The sequence below is a fragment of the Gopherus flavomarginatus genome, chromosome 1, assembly GCF_025201925.1.
Source record: "Gopherus flavomarginatus isolate rGopFla2 chromosome 1, rGopFla2.mat.asm, whole genome shotgun sequence".
NCBI lineage: Eukaryota > Metazoa > Chordata > Testudines > Testudinidae > Gopherus > Gopherus flavomarginatus.
Window position 1 is genome coordinate 314153104 of NC_066617.1, and position 26055 is coordinate 314179158.

Genomic DNA, 26055 nt, shown 5'->3' on the forward strand with positions numbered 1-26055 from the left:
GAATCTGTGACCAAATTGTATCCTTAATTGTGACCCATATCTTTGAGGCAAGTGTTGGTAATATACAATTCATTCCTAAGAAGGTGTCAAAAATACAGCTATATTTCCTCAAATTTTGCTTGCTGAATAGAAAATGGCAGTATTATCAGGTGGCTCTTAAAACTTACGTTATTGGGTCACTGTTTAGGGTGGCTTTTTCCTTTCTGGTGGCCCTGTTCTTCCTCCCAGGATATGTGAGCTGAGAGTCATTTCCATGTGAAGATCTCCTTCCTTGTGTAAGGATGGCTCACCTATCTCCCAACCCATCCCCTTAGACACTTCAGAGCTTATCAGGAGAGGAGTTAGATGGGCTGTGGGGCGGAACATGCACAGCCTCCTTCATCAGCCCTGTGGAGCTAAGGACTGAGAAAACAGCATTTTGAGTTCAGTATTCATAACCATGGCATCCTTGGCTTGTTTTGAGTTTAACTGGATGAACATTCTTCATGATTTAGCAAACTGTTTTAATCAGTAGATGTGCTTGTTTAATGAACAGTGTAAATAATATGAGTTTTAATTATTCCTTTTAGGGAAAAGGAAATGGAGAGTTTTGTCAGTGTTACTATGGCCAACAGAAGCAGAATAGAATTACTAAACTATCACCAGCAATGGGGTACACCTTTAGACTGGCAGCCAAAAATGACATGGGCATGAGGTGAGTATTACCATGTTATAGACATAAACAATGTAGTGTGTCTACATCCACGTGCATGTATATGCAGGAACAACATATAACAGAATACTGCTGAAATTAAATAACGTTATCTGCCCACCTAATATACACGATAAGGCACAAGACATATCATTGAATGCTCTTAAACCTCCTAGAGGTTCTTACCACTGCATACGATATATTGCTCCTGTTATTAAACCATTTTGATTTTAAAAGATTTAAAACAGAAATCTTTATTTTGAAGTAATTTTAATAGGTAACATTACACATAAACAGTTACGATAAAATCTTGAAAATTAAAATAAAAACAGACAAAACACCTCCTAGTCCATCTGTGAATATCTGGACATATAGCTCACATTTCCTGTATTGTAAGCTAGTGGAGGGCATTACTCTGTATGATGGTATATCCTTTTAAAACTAATCACTCTCTAAACATTTTTTAAATCACATATTTTATAGACATAAAAATACACTACTGGCTTTATAATTCTGTTTAAGTAATAAACAATATTTAAGGAGAGCTCTTACAAGAGGAGGGGCCAAATTTTGCCCTAGGTATGATTGAGGATGTCTTTTATTAACATTGTTGGGAACTTTAGGCATCTGAGAGCAGAATTTCATCTAGATGATGTTACTGACCAAAAATAAATGTTCTGTTTTTATAAGTCCTATATGTGTTTAAGTTATTAACCATTATTAATTTCAAGCACATATGAAATACAGCACAAAATATTTGCTAAATTGGAAAAGTACAAAAATGAAGCAGAGAGAAATAGCTAAAAGAAGGTTTCTGAGTGAATTGTCGGGGGCCTGATCCATTGCCCACTGGAATCAGTGTGACTCTTTCCATTGATTTCAGTGCGCTTTTGATTGGGCCCACAGAGTAAAAATAATAGATTAAGAACATTTTTTTTAAATTGACTCTTTATTTTGTGTTAACATGCCCATTAGTTAGATCTACCCACTGGGTGAATGCTTAGGTATTTTGGCATTTAGTGGGGGGTAGACAGGTCTGTTATCTGCCCTTTTGTTGGGGCCGGGATGTAGGTGGCTGGGTAATCTGGTTGGAGCAAGGGTTGGGGTTGGGAATCAAGCAAAGGGTCAGAGCCAGAGTTGGAGAAAAGAGGCAAGAATCAGTAATAAGGCAGGAACCTGGAGTCCAGGCAGAGAGGCAGGAACCAGGTCTGATGTAACAGCCAAGTAGAGCCCAGTTGTGTGGACAACTTCCTGTGCCTCTCTTTGGGTTTAAATAGGAATCCCTGACCAATCAGAGATCCTGGTGTTCCTCCAGGCAGGGCCCGGTGAGACCTCGTGTAACTTTTGTTTTCATGGTTTCTCTGCTTGGCTGGTTAGTAGCAATATGTTGGGTGGGAGCAGGGAGACGACTGTTAACTGGCAATCCTGTGGACCCAGTCTCAAGGCCTGCAGGGTCATGACGCCTTTCCATTCACTCCATGCATTTAGCATACCTAGATATAGATTTGGGTTGGTTTGTTTGTTTGTTCAAAGTAACTAACTTCATGATATACACATCTCTGCATCTCTGTTCCTGGGACGTTCTTACTAGTGATTTAGTGCAAGTACAAAAATTAATACCGTCCCCAAAATTAGGAAAGTTCCATCGTGTTTTGTGCTCATTATATAGTAATTCTCAAGGTCTGATTTGCATGTTGCCTTTGTGGAAGCCTTTATCACGTGTTGTCTTTTAGTTTTTATTTGTTAAAAAAAAAAAGTGGTGAAATTATGGCCCGTTATACTTAAAGATAACAACTTTTTGTTATAGTAGTCACATCATTATAATGTGTTTGAAAACATCAAAAAACAAAAGTAAATAGATATGCAGGGAAATTAAATGATATCATGATGGATTCCACTCTAAAAAGACCCAGATGGTCCAGACAGTGTAGAAGAAATCCAAGTTTTGAAATAAAAGTTGTTAGGTTGCTACCTTTGTTGCGTAAACCATACAGAGAACTATATTTTCCAGGCTCCCAATAGTCCCTCATTCACTCTTGCTTCCTTCCCTAATGATTCTGTTTCATAATGTCTCTCGTTCTTTCCTGTACCCTTTACTTGCCTTTTGTCTCCAAATAAGGCTACCCAAAGATATATCAGGTAAGGCTGACAAATCAGGCTTTGCCAGATTCGTCAGTGGTCTACACTGTATTTTCATTTACTACAAAATACAAATTTTGTATTGGCAAGTCCACAAGAAGCTTAGCTTTCAGAGAGGCTTTACTTGTCCCATTTTTTTGGACTCCTGGAAAATTAACACTTGATAAGTAGTAGGTTCACTTAGAAGTGTACAAGTGTTTGCACAGGTAGCTGGTTAGGGAGCAGAATGAATTTGGTCAGTTTTTTTAGTAAATCTTGAACAAATGAAAACAGTACAGGGCAGAGGTGGAAAGAACAAGCTTTGGCATTAGTTGGATAAAGTACATAAACGTGCAAGTGTTTTAGAGACTTACTGCTGTCCAAATTATGTCACTTCTATATGGATTTTAAAAAATAAATTGTGTTCTTGGACTATTTGGTTAACAAATATGTATATTAATTCCAGGCCAAACGTTCAAATATGGGCATGTATAACCTGTATTAGCATGACTTACGCACACAGGTACAATTTGTTTGTACAGGATGGTCAACTGCATGTACCAGTATGCAATTACCAGTGATGTGCATGTCTGACAAATTGGTCTGAAACTGTTGTATAGCAATTCCGTATTATTCTTGTTCCTGCTTCATCCTATTTAGTTTGCATACTGTTTGTTTCAAAACAGTGGTTTTAGTGAAGAAGTCCTGTATCATACCTCAGGCACTGCCCCATCAATGCCAGCCAGTCCTATGCTGATTAAAGCTGGAGTTACCTGGTTATCCTTACAATGGACTAAACCCTCAGGAACACCAACAGATGAAGGAATCTCTTATATTTTAGAGATGGAGGATGAGACCTCAGTAAGTGTGAAATAAATATTCTAAATAAGAGAAGAGACCATAAATGAATGTTTTAGCACACGTAATAGTATCTCAATGTAATAACAACACTTGCCATTGACAGGATCTTCTGTTGGGGATGTGATGTTGTTCTAATGAGACATATGGGTGCTTTTATTTCATATACGTTACATGTAGAGGGAGATGGTAAATTTCATATCATAAAATCAAAATTGGGAAAATATGTGCAAAAAAAATTCATTACAGAAATTAGTATGCAGTTGTGATTTTTGTAATCAGCAAGGTTTTTTAGTAATGGTTAGGTGATATCAGTAAATAAAATAGAAATATTTAATAATGTCCTTCCATTGTAATGAAATTATATTCTAATATTAAACGTTCATATGTCTCTTGCCTTACGGACACTGCAAATTAGGCTTTGGCCTTGGCAAGAATATACCTTCTCCTCAATCCTGTAAAGGGATGAGTCTTGCTAGCAAGTAAGAGGACATTGTTGGAAGGATGTTCTCACTTTCTTTGTGTCCCTGTTTGTTAAAGGGATGTATTTGTAAACAATGAGCAAGTAATTGGTGTCAATTTTGAGCACATCCTTTCTGTGGAAAACCATGTCAGAGATGGTAAGAAAGTGTCCGAGTTTGTGCAATTTATACAGGCTGTATCCTACTTATACCATGACGACTGCAACAACTAATCATACAGTCTTGACCATGAGGCAATTGGTTATTTTCTTTTTCCATGCCTCCCAGAAGTGCTTTTCATGAACAAATTCAGCACATTTGATCACTGTCTTACACTTCAGCATCCCTTGCATTGACTATAGATAAAGTAACAGATTAAGTTGACCCTTCTTGTTTTAAGTCCCTTAATAGTTGTAGCTCCTGACTAAGGCCCAAGCCCTGGATGGAGAACCACACAGGCACAGAGACCTGCCCATGCTGTTCTCTTTGTCTATGTTTGCAGTCTTAGCCTCATCTGTATGACTTCTGTGATTATTTTTATACAAATCATGAACCTGATTTTCATTTACAGTAAGGCCTCCTTTTTCCCATTCTAGCAGTGTAAGAGGGCCACAAGGAAATTGCATTTATGTCCACTTCAAGGCCCCTTTACACAGCCAGAGCAGTAAGGAACCTTACATAAAATAATCTTGGGCTTATGGTCTTTTAAAGTACTGTTAAATAAAAAAGTTATGGCATTTGCCACTCCCATCAGTCCCCTTCTGAATAAGCGACCTTCATTAATTTTTACAAATTTAACTCTATGTAGTATAGTATGGGCTTTTAAATAATTTTCAACAATCATTTTAAAATTAAACAAATTTTCTTGTAAATTAAGGTTATTTGCTTGATTTCCCATAATTTCCAAGGAAAAACTGTTAATATTGAAATATCATTTGTCATGACTTTTCCCTCCTCTTAAATGAAAATTATGACTTGCTTTTACAGTGACAAAACCATATTGTTTTCCTTTCTTTTGTTATGTCAAACAATCATCCTTATCAGTTATGCTTTTGCTGTTAAGCCCTGATCCTGGAAAGAAACACATTGTTTAGCTTTGTACACATGAGTAGTATTCTTGGATAGAAAGTCAAGTACATGTGTAAATCCTTGAAGGATCTTGGTAAAAGTCCCTGTGGTGTGGAACTTGCTCCCCTTAACAATCATTTCAATGAATCATTTTTCAATGAATCCTGCTATGATTGCCCCTTCTCCCCTCAAAAGATACATTAGTATGACCAATATCGGCTACATATTATTTTCTCCTTTTCCCTTTTGTTGCGTTAGAACTTCTGTTTTATAGTCAGAAGATGATGGGTTTATTTTGATTTTATCATATTGTTTTGATCATAATTCTCTTATTTCCATTGTACACCATCCCTAATGGTGATGGGTGACTCAAAAATATTTGTTTACAGAATAAAAACTTCACTCAAAGCAGCCTAACAGGTTACTATGTTTCAGATTTTATGAGATCTACTATATGGGGGGAGGGATAGCTCAGTGGTTTGAGCATTGGCTTGCTAAACACAGGGTTGTGAGTTCAACCCTTGAGGGAGCCATTTGGGGATTTAGTTGGGGATTGGTCCTGCACTGAGCAGGGGGTTGGACTAGATGACCTCCTGAGGTCCCTTCCAACCCTGATAGTCTATGATTCTAGTCTATATAGTCTGGTTTATAAATATATTTCAAGTATTAATGTTTTGTTCCTTCTATAGGGATATGGTTTCAAACCAAAATACGATGGAGATGATCTCACCTGCACAGTGAAGAATCTTAGACGTAGTACAAAGTATAAATTTAGGGTAAGATTCTTCAGATTCTTTTGGTTTTATTCATTGCAAAGTTGCTCAGTGTTGGCAGTTGTTTTTTACAGTTGGTTTCTGTGATGAAACAAACTGGTAACACACTTACTGATACTTTTCTAAAGTACTGTTTGGATAAACTTAAAATATCACTTCATACATTTATTGGTAAGAAACGAGAGCTGCCCAAGGAGAGCATACCTTCTCTGTAATATGAGAGAGGAAAGCTATTTGATCTTTTACCAGAAGTAATACTTTTTCAATACATTTTAAAATCTCCATTTTATAATTTACGTAGGCCATTCCAGTAACAGCTGCTGTTCAAATTTGGTTTGACCAGCAACCATAATGTTACTGTTGATTACAGTAACAGCTGCTTGTTGCTTGAGGCTACTGAAAATTAGGCCCCTTAGTTAGGAACCTGAAAAGATTTTAGAACGCAAACTTCAGGGTACTCACTGTAGAATATGTTGGCCTAATCATTTTAACTAGTGATGCTACAACAGTTAAAACAAAAATTATGAAGGACCAAGTGTGGGAATGCATTAGTCGTGCATTGTTTTGAGCAGGATATCCCCAACATAGTGTAAAATTGGGGCCCTAGCAGTTGCATATGTATTTAAGCTGGCAACACTTAAAATGCTTCTTGGAGATAGATCTGTGGGGATTTAATAGCACAATATTGCTCCAAGAACATATTACATGACACAAATTTCAGACGCTATTTTGTTTAACTGAAACATTTTTAAATAGAAGAGGCTCTTGTTCTCCCACACGGTACAAAGAATAAATGCTGTGTTAATCAACTCTCTCATTTCATTATAGATGGGAGAGGTTTAGGAGTAGTAGTAGTAGCATTCCTTAAGATCGTGGAAAGATGGTGTGACAGATTTATTTAATAACTTCCTTGCTTTTGTTGGCACCAGTGATTAGTGCAGTCACTTTTTACATTTCCTACTTTGTATTTCTGTAGCTATTTTCTTAAAAGAAAAAAGTTTAAAAAGATGAGGACTGTGTTGTCTCAAGTATTCTATTTTATAATGTTTTGCTTTTATTAAAATGTCACATTTTTTAATATTTTATTAAACTAATCATACAAAATTATTTTTACCACAGTGAGGAACATATGTGATCCAAATTTTAGTACTTCAGTTTCCTTGAGTAGAATAAGTAAAATTTTGTGTAATGTCCAAAATTCTGTATTGCTATTGTATGAATGCTTCCAATGTAATTTTATTTTTGAGGGTTTATAATATATATGTAAATTTTTCTGGTGTCCTAGAAGTCGTGGGGGAAGAATGAGAAGGGTGGGCTTAAAGGCTATTTTCAAACTAATGGGTTGCAAAAGGTGAAGTGAGTAGTTTAATATAGTATTGTATAGCTCTAATTTTAAATTTTTTTCAGATATAAAATTTGACCAGCAACCATAATGTGATCTAACTGCTTTTTAAGTTAAATACTAACTGACTGATGTATCTGCAGTTTAAAAATTTGCCTCTGTGCATATGCAGTTTATACACCTCTACTTCAATATAACGCTGTCCTTGGGAGCCAAAAAATCTTACCGTGTTATGGGTGAAACCGTGTTATATTGAACTTGCTTTGATCCACTGGAGTGCACATCCCCGCCCCCCTGGAGCACTGCTTTACCGCGTTATATCCAAATTCATGTTATATCGAGGTAGTAGTGTATTTGTGTTTAAGGATCATTTATTTAAAAATACCACTCAGTATTTAAGACTACCAAAAATTCTGTGGCCAAATTTTCAAACCCTTGTACTTACAATTAGATTCCTAAATTCATACTTGGGCACATAAATAAAAGTAGTGAGACTTTCAAAAGTACTAAGTATCCACAGATTCCATTAAAGTCATTGGGAGCTGCAGCTTCCTGAATGTGTCTTATCATCAGGCTACTTTTACATGCCTTGAATATAGATTTAGGAGCCTAACTTTAGTCAGGTGGATTTGAAAATGTTGGGGGGTTTTGTTCATTTGTTTTTTGTTTTCTTTACAACTGTTATAAAATGCTAATTTTTTAATTTTCATTTTTTAAAATATTAAAATTTCGCTGCTGGCAATTCTCTGCCATTTTTCGTTTCAGTGAAGTGGTTGACTACTAAAATGGTATAATATACAAAAATGTGTGATAATTTTCTTTCCTTTGCTGATTTATAACCTATGAATTAAACATATATATGAATGATTTAGACACACTTTGCATTGGCAGCTTATAGATTACCAAAAATTTACATTTGCTGTTTATAGAATACATATATATATACATGTATGTGTATATATATATATATATATACTTTTTATTTATTTATTTATTTACAGGTCATTGCCTATAACTTGGAAGGCAAAAGCAGTCCAAGTGAGGTAGTTGACTTTACTACTTGCCCAGACAAGCCTGGAGTACCTTCAAAACCATCAGTTAAAGGAAAAATTCGTGCACAGAGTTTTAAAATAATTTGGGGTAAAGTTTTTGTTCAGTTCTATTTTGATACTTTCTTCTGTATTTATGTACATTGGTATGTGAAGAATGACCAATTCTGCTGTCAGTACTACTGCAGTCAGCAGTTTTTCTGGATTAACACTAGTGTAACCATGAGCAGAATATTGACCTAGTGACTTCAGGGTACTTAGAAGGATGCCACAGTAGTCTAACTATCAGGTGTGAAACAGAGCTATGGGAAATTTAGCCTTTTTGGTTCACAGGGGTTCATGAGAAACTTTTTTTTGGTTTCAGTTTGCCTGAGCTCACTCTACTACTGTCTTTGAGTTTCACTTGGAGTTTCTATATTTGAGCTGACTTCAAGGGAAACTTTGCCAAAACTACAATTTTTCCTGGTTTTTGTTGAAAATATATGAGTGAATGTGTTTCATTGCAGAACTATAAATTGGCCTAGATTTGCTTACAGTTGGACCTGGGTTCACAAACCTTTGGATGAACCTGGTCTGAGCTTCGGGTTTATAATGAAACCAGCAGAGTGAAGAATACTTTCAGATTTTCTAATGAGAGCTTCACACAGCTCTAGTTTGAAATATGTGTAGTTCCTGAAGTCCAGGTACAAATTCCCACACAATCTGTCAATCTATGAGTATAAGGTGAATAGAAAAATGCTATTTCTTTTGTTTTTTACAGTGCAAATATTTGTAATAAAAATAAATATAAAGTGAGCACTGTACACTTTGTATTCTGTGTTGTAATTGAAATCAATGTATTTGAAAATGTAGAAAACATCCAACATATTTAAAGAAATGGTATTCTATTATTGTTTAATAGCGTGACTAATCAGGTGATTAATCGTGAATAATAACAACAAAGAAATAGTATTTTTCTGTTCACCTAATACAAGTACTGTGGTGCAGTCTCTCTTTACCAGGGAAGTGGAACTTACAAATGTAGAATTATGTACAAAAAAAAGCTGCATTCAAAAACAAAACAATGTAAAACTTTAGAGCAGGGGTAGGCAACCTATGGCACGGGTGCCGAAGTTGGCATGCGAGCTGATTTTCAGTGGCACGCACACTGCTCGGGTCCTGGCCACCGATCCGGGGGGCTCTGCATTTTAATTTAATTTTGAATGAAACTTCTTAAACATTTTAAAAGCCTTATTCATTACATACAACAATAGTTTAGTTATATGTTATAGACTTATAGAAAGAGACCTTCTAAAAATGTTAAAATGTGTTACTGGCACGCGAAACCTTAAATTAGAGTGAATAAATGAAGATTCAGCACACCACTTCTGAAAGGTTGCTGTCCCCTGCTTTAGAGCCTACAAGTCCACTCAGTCCTACTTCTTGTTCAGCCAATCACTCAGACAAGTTTGTTTACGTTTACAGAAGATAATGCTGCCCTATTCTTGTGTACATCACCTGAAAGTGAGAACAGACATTCGCGTGGCAATGTTATAGCCGGCGTCACAAGATATTTATGTGCCAGATGTGCTAAAGATTCATATGTCACTTTATTCTTCAGTTACCATTCCAGAGGACATCATGCATGCATGGCGGGTTCTGCTTGATAACGATCCAAATCAGTGCAGACTGACGCATGTTCATTTTCAACATCTGAGTCAGATGCCATCTGCAGAAGATTGATTTTCTTTTTTGGTGGTTCAGGATCTATAGTTTCTGCATCAGAGTGTTGCTCTTTTAAGACTTTTGAAAACATGCTTCTCACCTTGATCCTCTCAGATTTTGGAAGGCACTTAAGAGTCCTAACCCTTGGATCGAGTGCTGTAGCTATCTTTAGAAATCTCACATTGGAACCTTCTTTGCGTTTTGTCAGATCTGCAGTGAAAGTGTTCTTAAAACGAACAACATGTGCTGGCTCATCATCCAAGACTGCTATGAAATATATGGCAGAATGCAAGTAAAACAGAACAGGAGACATACAGTTCTTCCCCAGGGAGTTCAGTCACTAGGTTGTTTAATGCATAATTTTTTTAACGAGCATCATCAGCATGGAAGCATGTCCTCTGGAATGATGGCCAAAGCATGAAGGGGCATATGAATGTTTAGCATATCTGGCACATAAATACCTTGCAGTGCCAGCTACAAAATTTCCATGTGAATGCCGGTTCTCATTTTCAGGTGACATTGTAAATAAGAAACGGGAAGCAGTATCTCCTATAAATGTAAACAAACTTGTTTTCGTAGCATGGTTGAACAAGAAGTAGGACTGAGTGGATTTGTAGATGCAAAAGTTTTATATTATTTTCTTTTTGAGTGCAATTATGTAAAAAAAAAAATTCACATTTGTAAGTTGCATTTTCACGATAAAGAGGTCATACTACAGTACTTGTATGAGGTGAATTGAAAAATACTATTTCTTTTGTTTATCATTTTTACAGTGCAAATATTTGTAATAAAAAATAATAATATAAAGCGAGCACTGTACACTTTGTATTCTGTGTTGTAACTGAAATCAATATATTTAAAAATGTAGAAAAACAACTAAAATCTTTAATAAATTTCAATTGTTATTCTACTATTTAACAGTGTGATTAAAACTATGATTAATTGCGATAATTTTTTTAATCACTATTAATTTTTTGAGTTAATCGCTTGAGTTAATAGCAATTAATTGACAGCCCTACATATAAGTAATTAAATCTCTGACCTAGTCATTAAAATAAATCTGCTTAACATCTGGTTTTTCCATTAAAAAAAAAAAAAGCAACTTCTTCTGGAACCCGACAAGGCTCCAATTCAGCGAAGTACTTAAATATGTTCTCAAGTCCCTCCCCAATCAGAAAAGCACTTAGGCCCAGACTTCTAAAAGTATTGCTTCACTCAGCATTGTAAAACCAAGTGATTTAGGAGCCCAACTCATTTTTAAAAGTGACATAGGTGCTTAAGAGCCTATGTCCTGCTTCTTCTTCGAGTGCTTGCTCATATCCATTCCGATTAGGTGTGTCCGTGCCGCGTGCACATTCGTCGGAAGATTTTTACCCTAGCAACACTCGGTGGGTCGGCTGGGCGCCCCCTGGAGTGGCACCGCTATGGGTCGTTGGAACAGTGGAGTGCGGTTTTACTGACCTCCACCTCCCTAGCTACTCGTAGTTCTCTAGTTATTTTTTTATGTATATAGTTCAAAGTTATATAGTTTTAGTTAATTTTTATCATTCATAGTTAATGTATAGTTAAGAGGGGTTCGGGGATTAGCCCCTTCCCTGTACCCGGTGCCGGGGCCCATGCCCCGTTCACCAGGTTTCAAACCGTGCCTGGCCTGTCATAAGCCGATGCCAATAGGAGATCCACACGACTCCTGCCTTAAGTGCCTCAGGGAATCTCACCTGACAGATAAGTATCGCATTTGCAAGGCTTTTAAACCGAGAACAAAAAGGGAGCAGGACTGTCAGCTAAAGCAGCTCCTCGTGGAGGCAGCTCTTATCCTTCTGCCTTCGGCACCGAGCGCTGGTTAATCGGCGGGCAGAAGCGCCTCCTCGGCACTGGACCGCACCAGTAGTGCCAAGGCCTCTCAGCACCAGCCATCTCCGGCACCGAAGTCGACTCGGCACCGCTCCCTCTCACCGAGGCTGAGAAAGACTAAGACTCCTGCTGCTTCCGTGCCACCTGCACCACAGCCAAAGAGCTCGTCTAAGTCGTATCGCCCGGCACTGACACCTACCACGGCACCAACGACGTCGGCACCGTCGATTCCGGTCCCACAAGGGTCGTCGAGTCCGGTGCCTGTCAGCTCCCCAGCGCGAGCCGTGGTTGCGCTTACTATTCTATCCACGCCGGAGACATTCTCAACAGCGAGGGATCTGATTGCCATGACAGAGTCCATGCTGCCTCAACCCCCAGCACCGCCGGTGCGGGTAATACAATCTATCGGCAAGCCTGCCTTGATAAGACCATCCTCTGTCGGCACAGCAGAGCAGCACCGTGCACGATCATGGTCCCGCAGACGTTCTAGGTCCCGTTGGCGCTCCCGCTCCTGATGCCGCTCGCAGTCCCAGCACCGTTCTCCTCCTCGGTACCGGTCGCACTTGCGGCACCGTTCAGTATCCCGTTCGCCGGCCCACTACTTTCTGCACCGATCCAGCTCCCGGCACCGCTCCAGGCACCGTGACTCCCGTAGCCGCTCCCAACGTCGAGCCTCGAGATCTCAGTCGACCTCCTGGCACCGCTCCGGTCGCAGGTCCCGATCTCATTCCCGGTACCGGCATGCCTCCCAGTCCCGGTCCCCGTTACCAAGTAGAGCAAGGTCCGCTAGAGACAGAGACTCTGCCTGGGCTTTTCAGCCCCTCCATGGCCATCCAGACACGCATCAGTGTCGTCCAACGTGGACAGCTCTTATGCACAGGACCGCGATTCTGATGTGCCCACCAGAGTCTTCCAAGAAACCCAGGCCCAGGACCAAGGACCCCATCAGTGGTCTTTCTGGACACCTTGGGCGTACCACCAGGCCCAAGACGTACCAGTAGTTCCGTCCCACTCTGTCCCATCAGAGCACTGAGTGCCAGAGGCAACGGTTAGCCATCCCCCTCCGACTGCTACGGAGGAAGCCCCAGTTCACCCACCAGACTCCCAGGTTCCACTGGAGCAGGAGGTCGCCCAAGAGCAAGAGGCCACACAGGACCCACTCATCGCTGGCATCTCCTCTTCCTCTTCTCCAGATGAGGCGGTGGCAGGAACATTCTCCTCGGGCCCTCCTCCAATCGACCTGAGATCCCATCAGGATCTCCTAAGGAGGGTAGCATTCAATATGAATCTCCAGGTGGAGGAGGTCCCGGAGGTAAAGGACCCGATAGTGGACATTCTATCGGCGGATGCCCCCACTAGAGTGGCCCTACCATTTATTCGGACCATCCAGGCCAATGCCGATACTATATGGCAGTCTCCAGCCTCTATCCCTCCTGAGGCCAGGGGAGTCGAGTGTAAATATATGGTGCCCCCTAAAGGGTACGAGTACTTGCATGTCCATCCTCCTCCCTGTTCACTAGTTGTCCAGTCTGTTAATGAGAGGGAATGCCATGGCCAGCAGGCGCCAGCCCCGAAATCGAAGGAGGCTAGGCAAATGGACTTACTCGGCCGCAAAGTGTGCTCGGCAGGTGCCTTACAGCTCCGGGTGGCAAATCAACAAGCCTTGCTTAGTCGCTATAATTATAACACCTGGGTGGTGGTGGGTAAGTTTACGGAGCTTCTCCCTCAAGACTCCCGCCAAGAGTTCGCTGCCCTCTTGGAGGAAGGGAAAAAGGTGGCCAGAACTTCCCTCCAGGCCTTGTTGGATGCAGCTGACTCATTAGCCAGGACTCTGGCCTCGGGTGTTGCCCTGAGGCATATCTCATGGCTTCAGGTATCAAGCCTCCCACCGGAGCTGCAGTATACCATTCAGGACTTGCCATTTGATGGTAAAGGCCTCTTCTCGGAAAAGACTGACCCCAGGCTGCAAAGCCTGAAGGACAACAGGGTCATAATGCGCTCTCTCGGCATGCATACGCCGGTGACCCAACACAGGCCTTTCCGTCCCCAGCCTCACCACCCATACTCTGCACCTAGACAAAGACAGGACGTTGGCAGGCAGCGCGGCCGAGGTGGTCGCAGACCATCAGGACCCCAAGGGTGTCAAAATCAAGGTCCCTCGAAACCACCACCGGGACCAAAGATGAACTTTTGAAGGTGCGCCTGAGGGTGGTGTACCAGTTACAGGCCAGGATCCCTCTCCTCCCTTCTCCAACCATCTGTCCTACTTCCTCCTGGTGTGGTCCCAGTTAACTTCAGATCACTGGGTCCTACGCACGGTGGAGTATGGGTACCACGTCCAATTTATTTCAACCCCACCCTCCCACCCTCCAACCCTGTCCCTCTTTAGGGACCCTTCTCACGAGCAATTCCTCTTACAAGAGGTGCGGACGCTCCTTGCCATGGGAGCTATAAAGGAAGTACCAATGGCCGAAAGGGGCAAGGGGTTTTACTCCCGTTATTTCCTAATCCTCAAGTCAAAAGGAGGTCTCAGACCTATCGTAGACCTGCGAGGACTCAACCAGTTTATCATAAAGTTGAAGTTCCGCATGGTATCCCTGGGGACCATTATCCCGTCCTTGGATCCTGGAGACTAGTATGCCACCCTTGATATGAAGGACGCGTACTTTCACATCACCATTTTTCCTCCACACAGGAGATACCTCTGCTTTGTAGCCAACCATCAGCACTTTCAGTTTACGGTCCTGCCATTTGGCCTTTCTGCAGCCCCAAGGGTATTTACAAAGTTTATGGCCGTAGTCACCGTCTACCTCTGCCGACGTCAGATACACATTTTTCCGTATCTGGACGATTGGCTCATCCGAGGGGCCTCTGAGGCACAAGTCACTCAGCATGTGGGCATCGTCAAGGACCTATTCACACGTCTAGGCCTGATGATCAATATAGAAAAATCCACTCTGGTTCCCACACAGAGGTTAGACTTCATAGGAGCTATCCTGGACTCCAGTCTAGCCAGAGCCTGATTACCACAGCCGTGGTTTCAGGCGATGGCAACAATCATCCGAGGTCTACAGAATGTCCCAACAACCTTGGCTCGCACTTGTCTCGGTCTCCTGGGTCACATGGCTGCCTGCACGTTTGTAACCAAACACGCCAACCTCCGCCTCCATCCTCTCCAAGTTTGGCTCAACTCAGTATACCGCCCTGCAGGGACCCAATAGACACGATAGTCACCATTCCCCCAAGCACCCTAGGCTCCCTAGAATGGTGGCTAACTCCCTCCCTGGTGTGTGCAGGGATGCTGTTCCATCCGCCCCAACCCTCAGTGTCCCTGACAACGGACGCGTCATCTCTCGGCTGGGGTGCTCATCTCGGTCACCTTTGTACTCAAGGCCTTTGGTCATCTCAGGAGCTGGCATTACACATAAATGTTCAAGAACTGAGAGCAGTCCACCTGGCGTGCCAGGCGTTCCAGCAACAGTTGCAAGGCCGTTGTGTCTCAGTGTTTACGGACAACACAACGGCCATGTACTACATAAACAAACAGGGAGGGACACGATCCTCCCCCCTTTGTCAGGAGGCCATCCAACTCTGGGACTTTTGCATAGCCCACTCGATAGATCTGGTAGCGTCCTTTCTCCCAGGCGTTTGGAACACTCTGGCGGATCGACTCAGTAGTTCTTTCCTGTCTCATGAGTGGTCAATCCGCCCGGACGTTATTCATTCTGTTTTCCAGAAATGGAGATTTCCCCACATGGACATGTTCGCTTCCTGTGAGAACAGGAAATGCCAGATGTTCTGCTCCTTCCAAGGTCTCTCCCCGGGATCGATCTCGGACGCTTTCCTGATGCTGTGGAAGAGCCAGCTCCTTTATGCCTTCCCACCATTCCCGCTGGTTCACAAGGTCCTGCTAAAACTCCGCAGGGACAGAGCATGCATCATCATGATTGCTCCAGCGTGGCCCAGGCAACACTGGTACACCACGTTGTTCGACCTGTCGATAGCCAACCCAATTACCGTGCCACTCCACCCAGACCTCATAACTCAGGACCATGGCAGACTTCGCCACCCGGACCTGCAGGCCCTTCACCTCACAGCGTGGCTGCTGCGTGGCTAAACCAGTCAGAGTTACGTTGCTCTGCATCAGTACGACAAGTTCTCCTGGGTAGCAGGAAACCTTCCACCTGGTCAATGTATCTGGCCAAGTGGAAGCGTTTCTCCTGCTAGTGTGAAACGCTTAATCTTACTCCCACTGAGGCCTCGATCCCCTGTATTTTGGACTATCTCTGGTCTCTCAAACAGCAGGGCCTAGCAGTATCATCACTGAGGGTACACTTGGCAGCCATCTACCTTCCACCCAGGTGAACGTGGCCGTTCTGTGTTCTCACAGCCTATTGTTCTGAGGTTCCTCAAGGGCTTGGAGCGCTTATACCCCCAAGTACGCCGCACAGCCCCTACCTGGGACCTCAACCTGGTTTTAACCAGACTTATGTCTCCCCCATTCGAGCCATTAGCAACCTGCTCGCTACTATACCTGTCTTGGAAGACAGCTTTCCTCGTAGCCATTACATCGGCCAGACGAGTCTCCGAGCTTAGTGCTCTTACGGTGGATCCGCCGTACACTGTGTTCCACAAGGACAAGGTGCAGTTGCGACCACACACGGCATTCCTCCCTAAGGTGGTTTCAGCCTTTCATGTTAACCAGGACATCTTTCTCCCGAGCTTCTTCCCGAAGCCACACTCAACGCGACGGGAGCAACAGTTGCACTCTCTGGACGTCCGTAGAGTGCTCGCATTTTATATTGAGCTGACAAAACCCTTTCGTAAAACGCCCCAACTCTTTGTCGTGGTGGCAGACCGAATGAAAGGCCTACCTGTTTCCTCTCAGAGGATCTCATCTTGGGTGACGGCGTGCATCCGCACTTGTTATGACTTGGCTCATATTTCCCCAAGCCACATCACCGCGCATTCTACCAGGGCTCAGTCTTCATCTGCCGCCTTCCTGGCTCGTGTACCTATCCAGGAGATAAGTCGCGCAGCTACCTGGTCCTCAGTCCACACCTTTGCTTCACATTATGCTCTGGTTCAGCAGTCCAGAGATGATGCAGCCTTTGGCTCAGCAGTTTTGCATTCTGCAACATCTCACTCCGACCCCACCCCCTTGGTAAGGCTTGGGAATCACCTAATTGGAATGGATATGAGCAAGTGCTAGAAGAAGAAAAGACGGTTACTCACCTTTGTAACTGTTGTTCTTCGAGATATGTTGCTCATATCCATTCCAAACCCGCCCTCCTTCCCCACTGTCGGAGTAGCCGGCAAGAAGGAACTGAGGGGCGGTTGGGTCGGCAGGGGTATATATCCGGCGCCATTGCGGCGCCACTCCAGGGGGCACCCAGCTGACCCACCGAGTGTTGCTAGGTTAAAAATCTTCCGACAAACGTGCACGCGGCGCACGCACACCTAATTGGAATGAATATGAGCAACACATCTCGAAGAACAACAGTTACAAAGGTGAGTAACCGTCTTTTCTAAGTTATTTAGGCCTTGCAGTGCTGACCAGAGCAATGTCTAAATACCTTTAAAAATCTGGGTCTTAGACACTAGCTTAACTTCCTTAAATATTCCACAGAAAGTTTTTCATCTATGTCATGTAAATACAATAGTGTCCAGAAGAGTGTGTTTTGCCTGACTTTTTGTTCATATTTGGTAGATCCACCAAAAGACAACGGAGGGGCAGCAATAACTAAATATGTCGTGGAGATTTCTGAAGGCTCAAATGGTAAGAATTAATGTAGGAATTTTTCAAATGCAGCATGGTATTCCCTTATTTTGGTATTTCATTATATCTCTGATATACATTGTAAATTCTATGAGGCAGGGACTGTTTTTGTATGCTTAGATGATTGGCACCTCTGGGAACTGCTATAATAGAAAAATGAAAGGCACTAAAAGGTACTCTGTTTTTCTGAATGTATGTATAAAGAATACTCTTACAAGTTGTAATTAGTAGGCTGTATGTTGTATCCTATTCTGTCTAAAGAGATGGCCCAGATTTAATCCTCGTATTACAGGCATTCTATGTGGATGGCCAAATTACAGATAAGACCACATAGTACACCCTTGGTTCATGGCCGAGATCAACCAGAGTTGACACTTTTCTTGTGGCTGAGCTTTTAGTTAATAACATGCCTGTTGTGCTTACTATCATTAAATGAGGAAAATGATGCAGAGCCCTTTTGGAATAACAACTGTTTTTGCCCTTAGTTTATAGCTAGTTGTGTGTAGCGTAGTTCAGGCTAAAACAGCGCTATGGTCCCAGTTCAGGAAAGCATCCCTGTTCTGGAAGGGTACTGAAGCATGGCTTTTAAGTTCCATTGTAGTCAACTGCAAATGAACTGAAGCTCAGCAGTTTCTCTTTGGAGTCTGGTCCTGAAGTTTTTTTGCTGCAGGATGGCCACCTTTAAAAGTTCATTTGCAAATTTGACACCATCAGCTCAGTTTTAAACAAAGACTGTCGATGGCTAGCCAACTGCAAAAGCAGTTTCTCCTCCTTTGGTGTTCACACCTCAACTGCTAGAAGAGAGCCTCATCCTTCCTGATTGAACTAACCTCGTTATCTCTAGACTGATTCTTGCCTGCATATTTATAACTGCCCCTGGAAATTTCCACCACATGCATCTGACAAAGTGGGTATTCACCCACAAAAGCTTATGCTCCAATACATCTGTTAGTCTACCAGGCACCACAGGACTCTTTATTGCTTTTTACAGATCCAGACTAACACGACTGCCCCTGTGATACTTGACACCATTTCTTTCAGTGTTTCTTCTGAACGTTTCCTATAAAATAGTTGTATAATAGTTAGTAGTTCCCTTAGTATTAGTTCTAGTTTAGTTGGTCGCAGATGGGACTCAGCCTAGGGACGGGGCATGCCCCAGTCCCTAGGCTTTAAGCCCTGCAATCATTGTAAGTGGCCTATGCCTATGCCCATCAGTGACCCACATGCTAGTTGTTTGAGGTGTCTAGGCGAAGAACACATAAACGACAAGTGTCACATTTGTAAATCCTTCAAACCTTGAACAAAAAGTGGGAGAGACATCCATCTCAGGGCACTCCTGATGGAGTCAGTGCTGACCTTGGCACTGGAGCAGAGGTCTGAGTCAGCCCTGAGCACCACAGCGTTGGTGTGGAGCGCCCCACGGCACCATCTTCGAACCAGCACTGATCCCCCTCCCAGCTCCGGCCAGGAAGCTGTCAGTAACCTAGTCCCAGATTTGGACCTTAGCGTCCAAAATATGGGGGTTAGCATGAAAACCTCCAAGCTTAGTTACCAGCTTGGACCTGGTACTGCTGCCACCACCCAAAAAATTAGAGTGTTTTGGGGCACTCTGGTCCCCCCAAAAACCTTCCCTGGGGACCCCAAGACCCAAATCCCTTGAGTCTCACAACAAAGGGAAATAAACCTTTTCCCTTCCCCCCCACTCCAGGTGTTCCTGGAGAGAGACACAGAAGCAACCTCCGTGAATCTAAACAGAGGGATTCCACCCGCCCCGTTCCCAGCCTGGAGAACAGAATTACCGAGAGTCAATCTCTCTTCCCCCCTCACCCAGAGTGAATGCAAAGTCAGGCTAGTACATCTAACACACACAGGTTTTCCCCTGACTTCTTCCTCCCACCAATTCCCTGGTGAACTGCAGACCCAATTCCCTGGAGTTCCTCACTAAAGAAAAACTCCAACAGGTCTTAAAAGAAAGCTTTATATAAAAAAGAAAGAAAAATACATACAAATGGTCTCTCTGTATTAAGGTGACAAATACAGGGTCAGTTGCTTAAAAGAAATATGAATAAACAGCCTTATTCAAAAGAATACAATTTAAAGCACTCCAGCAACTATAGACATGTAAATACAAAACAAAAAACCAACTTTGTACTCACAACTTGGAAACAGAAGATTAGAAAGCAGGAAATAGAAAAAATCCTTCTCTAGGTGAGAGAGATTCAGGCAGACAGAAGACAAAGAACTCAGACACAAACTTCCCTCCACCCAGAGTTGAAAAAAATCCTGATTCCTGATTGGTCCTCTGGTCAGGTGCTTCAGGTTACTTTTTTTTCAGGTGAAAGAGACATTAACCCTTAGCTATCTGTTTATGACAGAAGCCAAAGAGAACCACAAGAGGAAGATCTCCCATTTCCCGTAAGGGAAAGGACAGGGCCAGAGGAGAGCCAAGACCCATGCTGAGCGGCTCAGCACCTCCGTCAGGTAGTCAGGCCCCAGCTCAGGTTGAGCGGTCCATCCCATCCCGTACCATGCCTGTCACCCCAGACAGTGACGAGGGCATCCGTTATCTAGATGTCCTGTTGACACCCGAGGCCCTGCAGGCAACAAAGGAGATCCTGATGCCCACACTGGCTCCAGCGGTACCCCCGTTTAAGGGTAAACCCACTTTGGGACCTCAGCAGTACTGTTTCTCACTGTGGGGAATGTTCTGCCAGTGCTCACTCTCTCAGAGCTGTCACGTCTCAGAAGCAGGGAGGCAGGCTCAACAGAGCCCTTTTTGGTCTCCGGACCCTGGGCACCAACAGTGGGTAACCTGGCGCACAGACTTACCGAGGTTCATGCCTCTGACAAGAGCAGCAAGACCAGCCTTTTGTGTCTCCAAGGCTGCGGCACTGGTCATGCAAACCATTGTTTCAACGTGGTCACCAACACCTGTCACCAAGACTTGGATCCCCACAATCAGGGAGATCTTCCTGACGACTGGCCTGCTCCAGCACCCAATCCCATTCCATGTCCCAGTTTCGGTCAAGCAGCATGAGGTGTAGATCAACAGATTACTGATGCTGATCCACCAAACACCAATGGTCCCCAAGTTCCTGCGCGAGGGACTCATCTTGGTTGATCAGGACTTTGTCAGGGCGTAGCAGCCAGCACCACATGGTGAAGGAACGTTGGTCCATTCGATCATGGTCCCTTGGCAGCGACCACTCCACCTCCGACTCTGGAACTGAGTCGGAGTCCTTGACAGCAGGACAAGCCCTGGCACCCGCAGTACTGTCTACATTGTCGGCACTGCGACCAACCTCATGGCCCCAAGGCCAGTGGCCGGCAGCGGCCTGGTATCCATGGAACTGTTGAGGGTTTCCTCAGCCCTCGCAAACAGTCCAGACGGTGACAGGGGGCCTCAGATAGGCCATCAGCCTCAGCATCCCTCCCTCCACCAGAGGTAGAGGCCCTGGAAGGTAGGACCCCCCCCCAGGCCCATGAAGAGACAGGGGAACAGCCTGCTGGACCACCAGGGGATGTGGTGGGGGGACATATGGCTCCTACAGCACTGGCTTTGTCCTCATTGTCGCTGGACAAAGCCATCACGGGTCCCCCTCACCCAGTTCCACAAGATGATGCTAAAGCTCATCAGGAACTATTGAAGAGGGTTGCCTCCAACCTGGGGTCCAGGCGGAGGAGCCATCGGAGTCCCTATTTGACGTTCTCTGCTCCACCGCACCTGCTGGGGTGGCTTTGCCCCTACACAAACGGGTATCAGAAATTAATAATGCCCTGTGCCTAACCCTCTCCTCCCTGCCCCCCCCCCATTTCTAAAAGGGCTGAACGTAAATACTTCGAGCCAGCTGAAGGCACGAGTATCTTTACACCCACCCGGCCCCAAACTCTCTCGTAGTTGAGGCTGTTAATCAAAGGGAAAGGCGGGACAACCCAGGCCCAAGCCCAAAAATAAAGACTCAAAGAGATTGGATCTGTTTGGGCAACAAATTTATTCGTCTTCCAGCCTTCAGTTGAGAGTGACCAACCACCAAGCCCTCCTCAGCCGTGACGATTACAACATGTGACAGGCCATGGCCAAGTTTGAGGTTTCGCTTCCCGAAGGGTCCAGGAAGGAATTGTGGGCGATCCGTGAAGAGGGCCCTGCTGCATCCAGAGCAACCCTCCAAGCAGCTTCAGATGTGGCGAACTCTGCGGCTCGCACCATGGCCTCAGTCATCTCTATGTGGCGGGCATCCTGGCTGCTCCTCTCTGGCCTGTTGACTGAGGCTCAGCAGTCTATGTGGGACCTCCCCTTCAACGACCGGGCCCTGTTTGCAGAGCAGATAGACAGCAAACTGCATGGGTTAAAAGACTCCCACACTACCTTGAAAACTCTAGGACTGTACATCCCTGGTCCAGTCCGTAAGCAGTTCAAACCGCAGCCATCTCGGGGCCAAGGGAGCCAACCCCGGCTGGAGCCATCCCACAAAAAGAGCAGCAGCTTCAAACGCCACCCGCCTCTGCCCAAGTGGGATTGATGCGTACTAAGCATGGGAGCAAGCAGGCATTTTGAGGATGCACCCAAGTGCTACCTACCAAACTATACCCTGGATATATCTTTCCCGCCTTTCTCCAACTACCTTTCTTTTTTCCTCCTGGCATGGACCACCATAACTTTGGACCGCTGGGTCCTCAGTACAGTGGCGCAGGATTATACTCTCCAGTTTCTTTCTACCCTCCTCATCCACCCTCCTTCCCCATCCCTCTTCAGGGATGCCTCTCACAAGAGTCTTCTCGTGCAGAAGGTAGGGTTGCTGCAGCAGGGTGCGGTGGAAGAGGTTCCTCACATGTACAGGAACAAGGGGTTGTGTTCCCGGTACTTCTTAATCCCAAAGGCCAAGGGCAGTCTATGGTCCATCCTAAACCTGTGAGACCTCAATAAATACCTAAAGAAATTGAAGTTCCGCATGGTCTCCCTGGCCTCCATCATCCCCTCCCTGGATCCAGGAGACTGGTATGCTGTCCTCAACTTGAAGGACGCATACTTTCATATAGCAATCTTAGAGAAGAGGAAAATGATCAGGAACAGTCAGCATGGATTCACCAAGGGCAAGTCATGCCTGACTGACCTAATTGCCTTCTATGACGAGATAACTGGCTCTGTGGATGAGAGGGAAAGCGGTGGATGTGTTATTGTTTGACTTTAGCAAAGCTTTTGATATGGTCTCCCACAGTATTCTTGCCGACAAGTTAAAGAAGTATGAGCTGGATGCTGGATAGAAAGCTAGCTAGATCATCAGTCTCAACGGGTAGTGATCAATGGTTCCATGACTAGTTGGCAGTCGGTATCAAGCGGAGTGCCCCAAGGGTCGGTCCTGGGGCCAGTTTTGTTCAGTATCTTCATTAATTATCTGGAGGGTGGCGTGGACTGCACTCTCAACAAGTTTCCAGATGTCACAAAGCTGGGAGGAGTGGTAGATACGCTGGAGGGTAGGGACAGGATACAGAGGGACTTAGACAAATTAGAGGATTGGGCCAAAAGAAATCTCATGAGGTTCAACAAGGACAAGTGCAGAGTCCCACACTTAGGAAGTAAGAATCCCATGCACTGCTGCAGACTAGGGACCGAGTGGGTAGACAGTAGTTCTGCAGAAAAGGACCTAGGGGTTACAATGGATGAGAAGCTGGATATGAGTCAAGAGTGTGCCCTTGTTGCCAAGAAGGCTAATGGCATTTTGGACAGTATAAATAGGGGCATTGCCAGCAGATTGAGGTACATGATCATTCCCCTCTATTCGACACTGGTGAGGCCTCATCTGGAGTACTGTATCCAGTTTTGGACCCCACACTACAAAAGGAATGTGGAAAAATTGGAAAGGGTCCTGCAGAGGGCAACAAAAATGATTAGGGGGCTGGATCACATAACTTATGAGGAGAGGCTGAGGGAACTGGGATTATTTAGTCTACAGAAGAGAAGAATGAGGGGGTATTTGATAGCTGCTTTCAACTACGTTAAAGAGGATTCCAGAGAGGATGGATCTAGACTGTTCTCAGTGGTAGCAGATGACAGAACAAGGAGTAATGGTCTCAAGTTGCAGTGGGGGAGGTTTAGGTTTTATATTAGGAAAAACGTTTTCACTAAGAGGGAGGTGAAGCACTGGAATGGGTTACGTAGGGAAGTGGTGGAATCTCTTTCCTTAGAGGTTCTAAGGTCAGGCATGACAAAGCCCTGGCTGGGATGATTTAGTTGGGGATTGATCCTGCTTTGAGCAAGGAGTTGGACTAGATGACCTCCTTAGATCCCTTCCAACCCTGATATTCTATGATTCTAAGGACACAGGCACTTCCTATGCTTAATGGTGGGATCAGACCACTACCAGTTTGCGGCCCTCCCTTTCAGCCTAGCGACAGCACAGAGGGTGTTTACCAAGTGCATGTCGGTAGTAGCGGCTTACCTCAGATGTCAAGGTATCGAGATCTACCCGTATACCTCAATGACTGGCTAGTCAAAGGTCGATCCAGGTCCCAAGTCCAAAGAGATGTCATGGTGTTGCAGGCCACGTGCTGATCCCTGGGCCTGCTGGTAAACAACAAAAAGTCAACGTTAGTTCCAGTACAGAGGATAGAGTTAATCAGAGCAATTCTCAACACCACCTGCACCAGAGCATTTCTACCACAGGAAAGGTTCTAAGTATTGGTGGACCTCATTGCAGGCATCTCCACATTCCCCCTGACCACGGCCAGGGTTTGTCTGTGCCTGATGGGACACAAGGCAGTATGTACATATGTCATCTGCCATGCCAGGCTCCAGATGTGGCCCTTACAGCCTGGCTGACAACCGTCTATTCCCAGTCCAGAGATCACCTGGAAAAAGTCATTACCATCCTGCCAACGATACTTGCCTCGCTGCAATGGTGGACTGACTCCAGGGCTGTCTTGGAAGGAGTTCCATTCGACAGCCCTTGTCACTCCATCAAGTTGATATTGTACGCTTCACACCTAGGCTGGGGAGCACATCTCAGCGAACTCCAGACCCAGGGCACATGGTCCCCGGAGGAGATGATGCTGCATATAAATGTCAGAGAGCTCAAAGTGGTACATTTGGCTGCGGAGTCTTTCTGCTGCACCTGGCAGACAAGGTGGTGAGAGTGCTGACAGACAATACGGCCTCTATGTTCTACATCAACAGGCAAGGGGGAGCATGCTCATCGGCTCTCTGTCAAGAGGCTTTCAGAGTATGGGGTTTCTGCATCGAGCACGCGATCCACCTCAAGGTCCCACTCTTCCAAAGGTGGGAGACTCCCCAAGTGGACCTGTTCGCCACGAGAATAACAGGAAATGTCATTGCTTCTGTTCCCTACAGGGTCTGGGCAAGGACTTGCCTAGCGGGTGTCACCTAGGTGTAACCACATTTGAAATACAGATACATAGTCAATATTCACAACTTCAGATACAACAATTATATATGCACACACATAGGATAATCATATTTAGCAAATCAACTTTTCCAATGACACCTTATGTCAAGGTTTCTTTCCCCACTTTGAACTTTAGAGTACAAAAGCGGGGACCTGCATGAACACTTCTAAGTTTAATTACTAGCTTAGATCTGGTAACACTGCCACCAGCCAGAAATTCAGTGTCTGGTGCACTCCCTGTTCCCCCCCCCCCCAACCCCAGACTTTCCCCTCCCTGGGTTGCCTTGGGAGGCTTCACCAATTCCCTGGTGAATACAGATTTAAACTCCTTGGATCTTAAAACAAGGAGGAATTAACCATCCCCCCTCCTGTCCCCCCACCAATCCCTGGTGAGTTCAGACCCAACCCCCTTGGATCTTAAAACAAGGAAAATTAATCAGATTTTTAAAAAGAAAGCTTTTAATTAAAGAAAGAAAGAAGTAAAAATTATCTCTGTAAAGTCAAGATGGAAAATGCTTTACAGGGTACTCAGATTCATATAGACCAGAGGGACCCCCCCCCAGCCTTAGATTCAAAGTTACAGCAAACAGAGGTAAAAATCCTTCCAGCAAAAGGAAACATTCACAAGTTGAGAAAACAAACATAAGACTAATCCGCCTTGCCTGGCTATTACTTACAATTTTGACAAATGAAAGACTGATTCAGAAAGATTTGGAGAGCCTGGATGTACGTCTGGTCCCTCTTAGTCCCAAGAGCAAACAACAAACAAAACAAAAAGCACAAACAAAGACTTCCTTCCACCAAGATTTGAAAGTATCTTGTCCCCCTGTTGGTCCTCTGGTCAGGTGCTCAGTAAACCTGGCTGACTGCTTAACCCTTTACAGGTAAAAGAGACATTAACCCTTAACCATCTGTTTATGACACCTTACGTGACCCATCTTGTACAAAATGCGTCACA

At 44.3% G+C, this 26055-nt stretch overlaps 1 protein-coding gene across 8 annotated transcripts in view; it reads left to right on the forward strand.

The window, feature by feature from the left end:
* The window catches only part of FNDC3A (fibronectin type III domain containing 3A), a 200295-nt gene that overhangs the window by 140024 nt on the left and 34216 nt on the right, over positions 1-26055 (forward strand). For all 8 annotated transcript variants that reach the window (XM_050947435.1, XM_050947493.1, XM_050947442.1 and 5 more), the window contains 5 exons: positions 570-694; positions 3496-3670; positions 5886-5972; positions 8313-8451; positions 17629-17697. In XM_050947435.1, coding sequence (XP_050803392.1) covers positions 570-694; positions 3496-3670; positions 5886-5972; positions 8313-8451; positions 17629-17697 — 595 coding nt within the window. The remainder of the gene's footprint in view (positions 1-569; positions 695-3495; positions 3671-5885; positions 5973-8312; positions 8452-17628; positions 17698-26055) is intronic.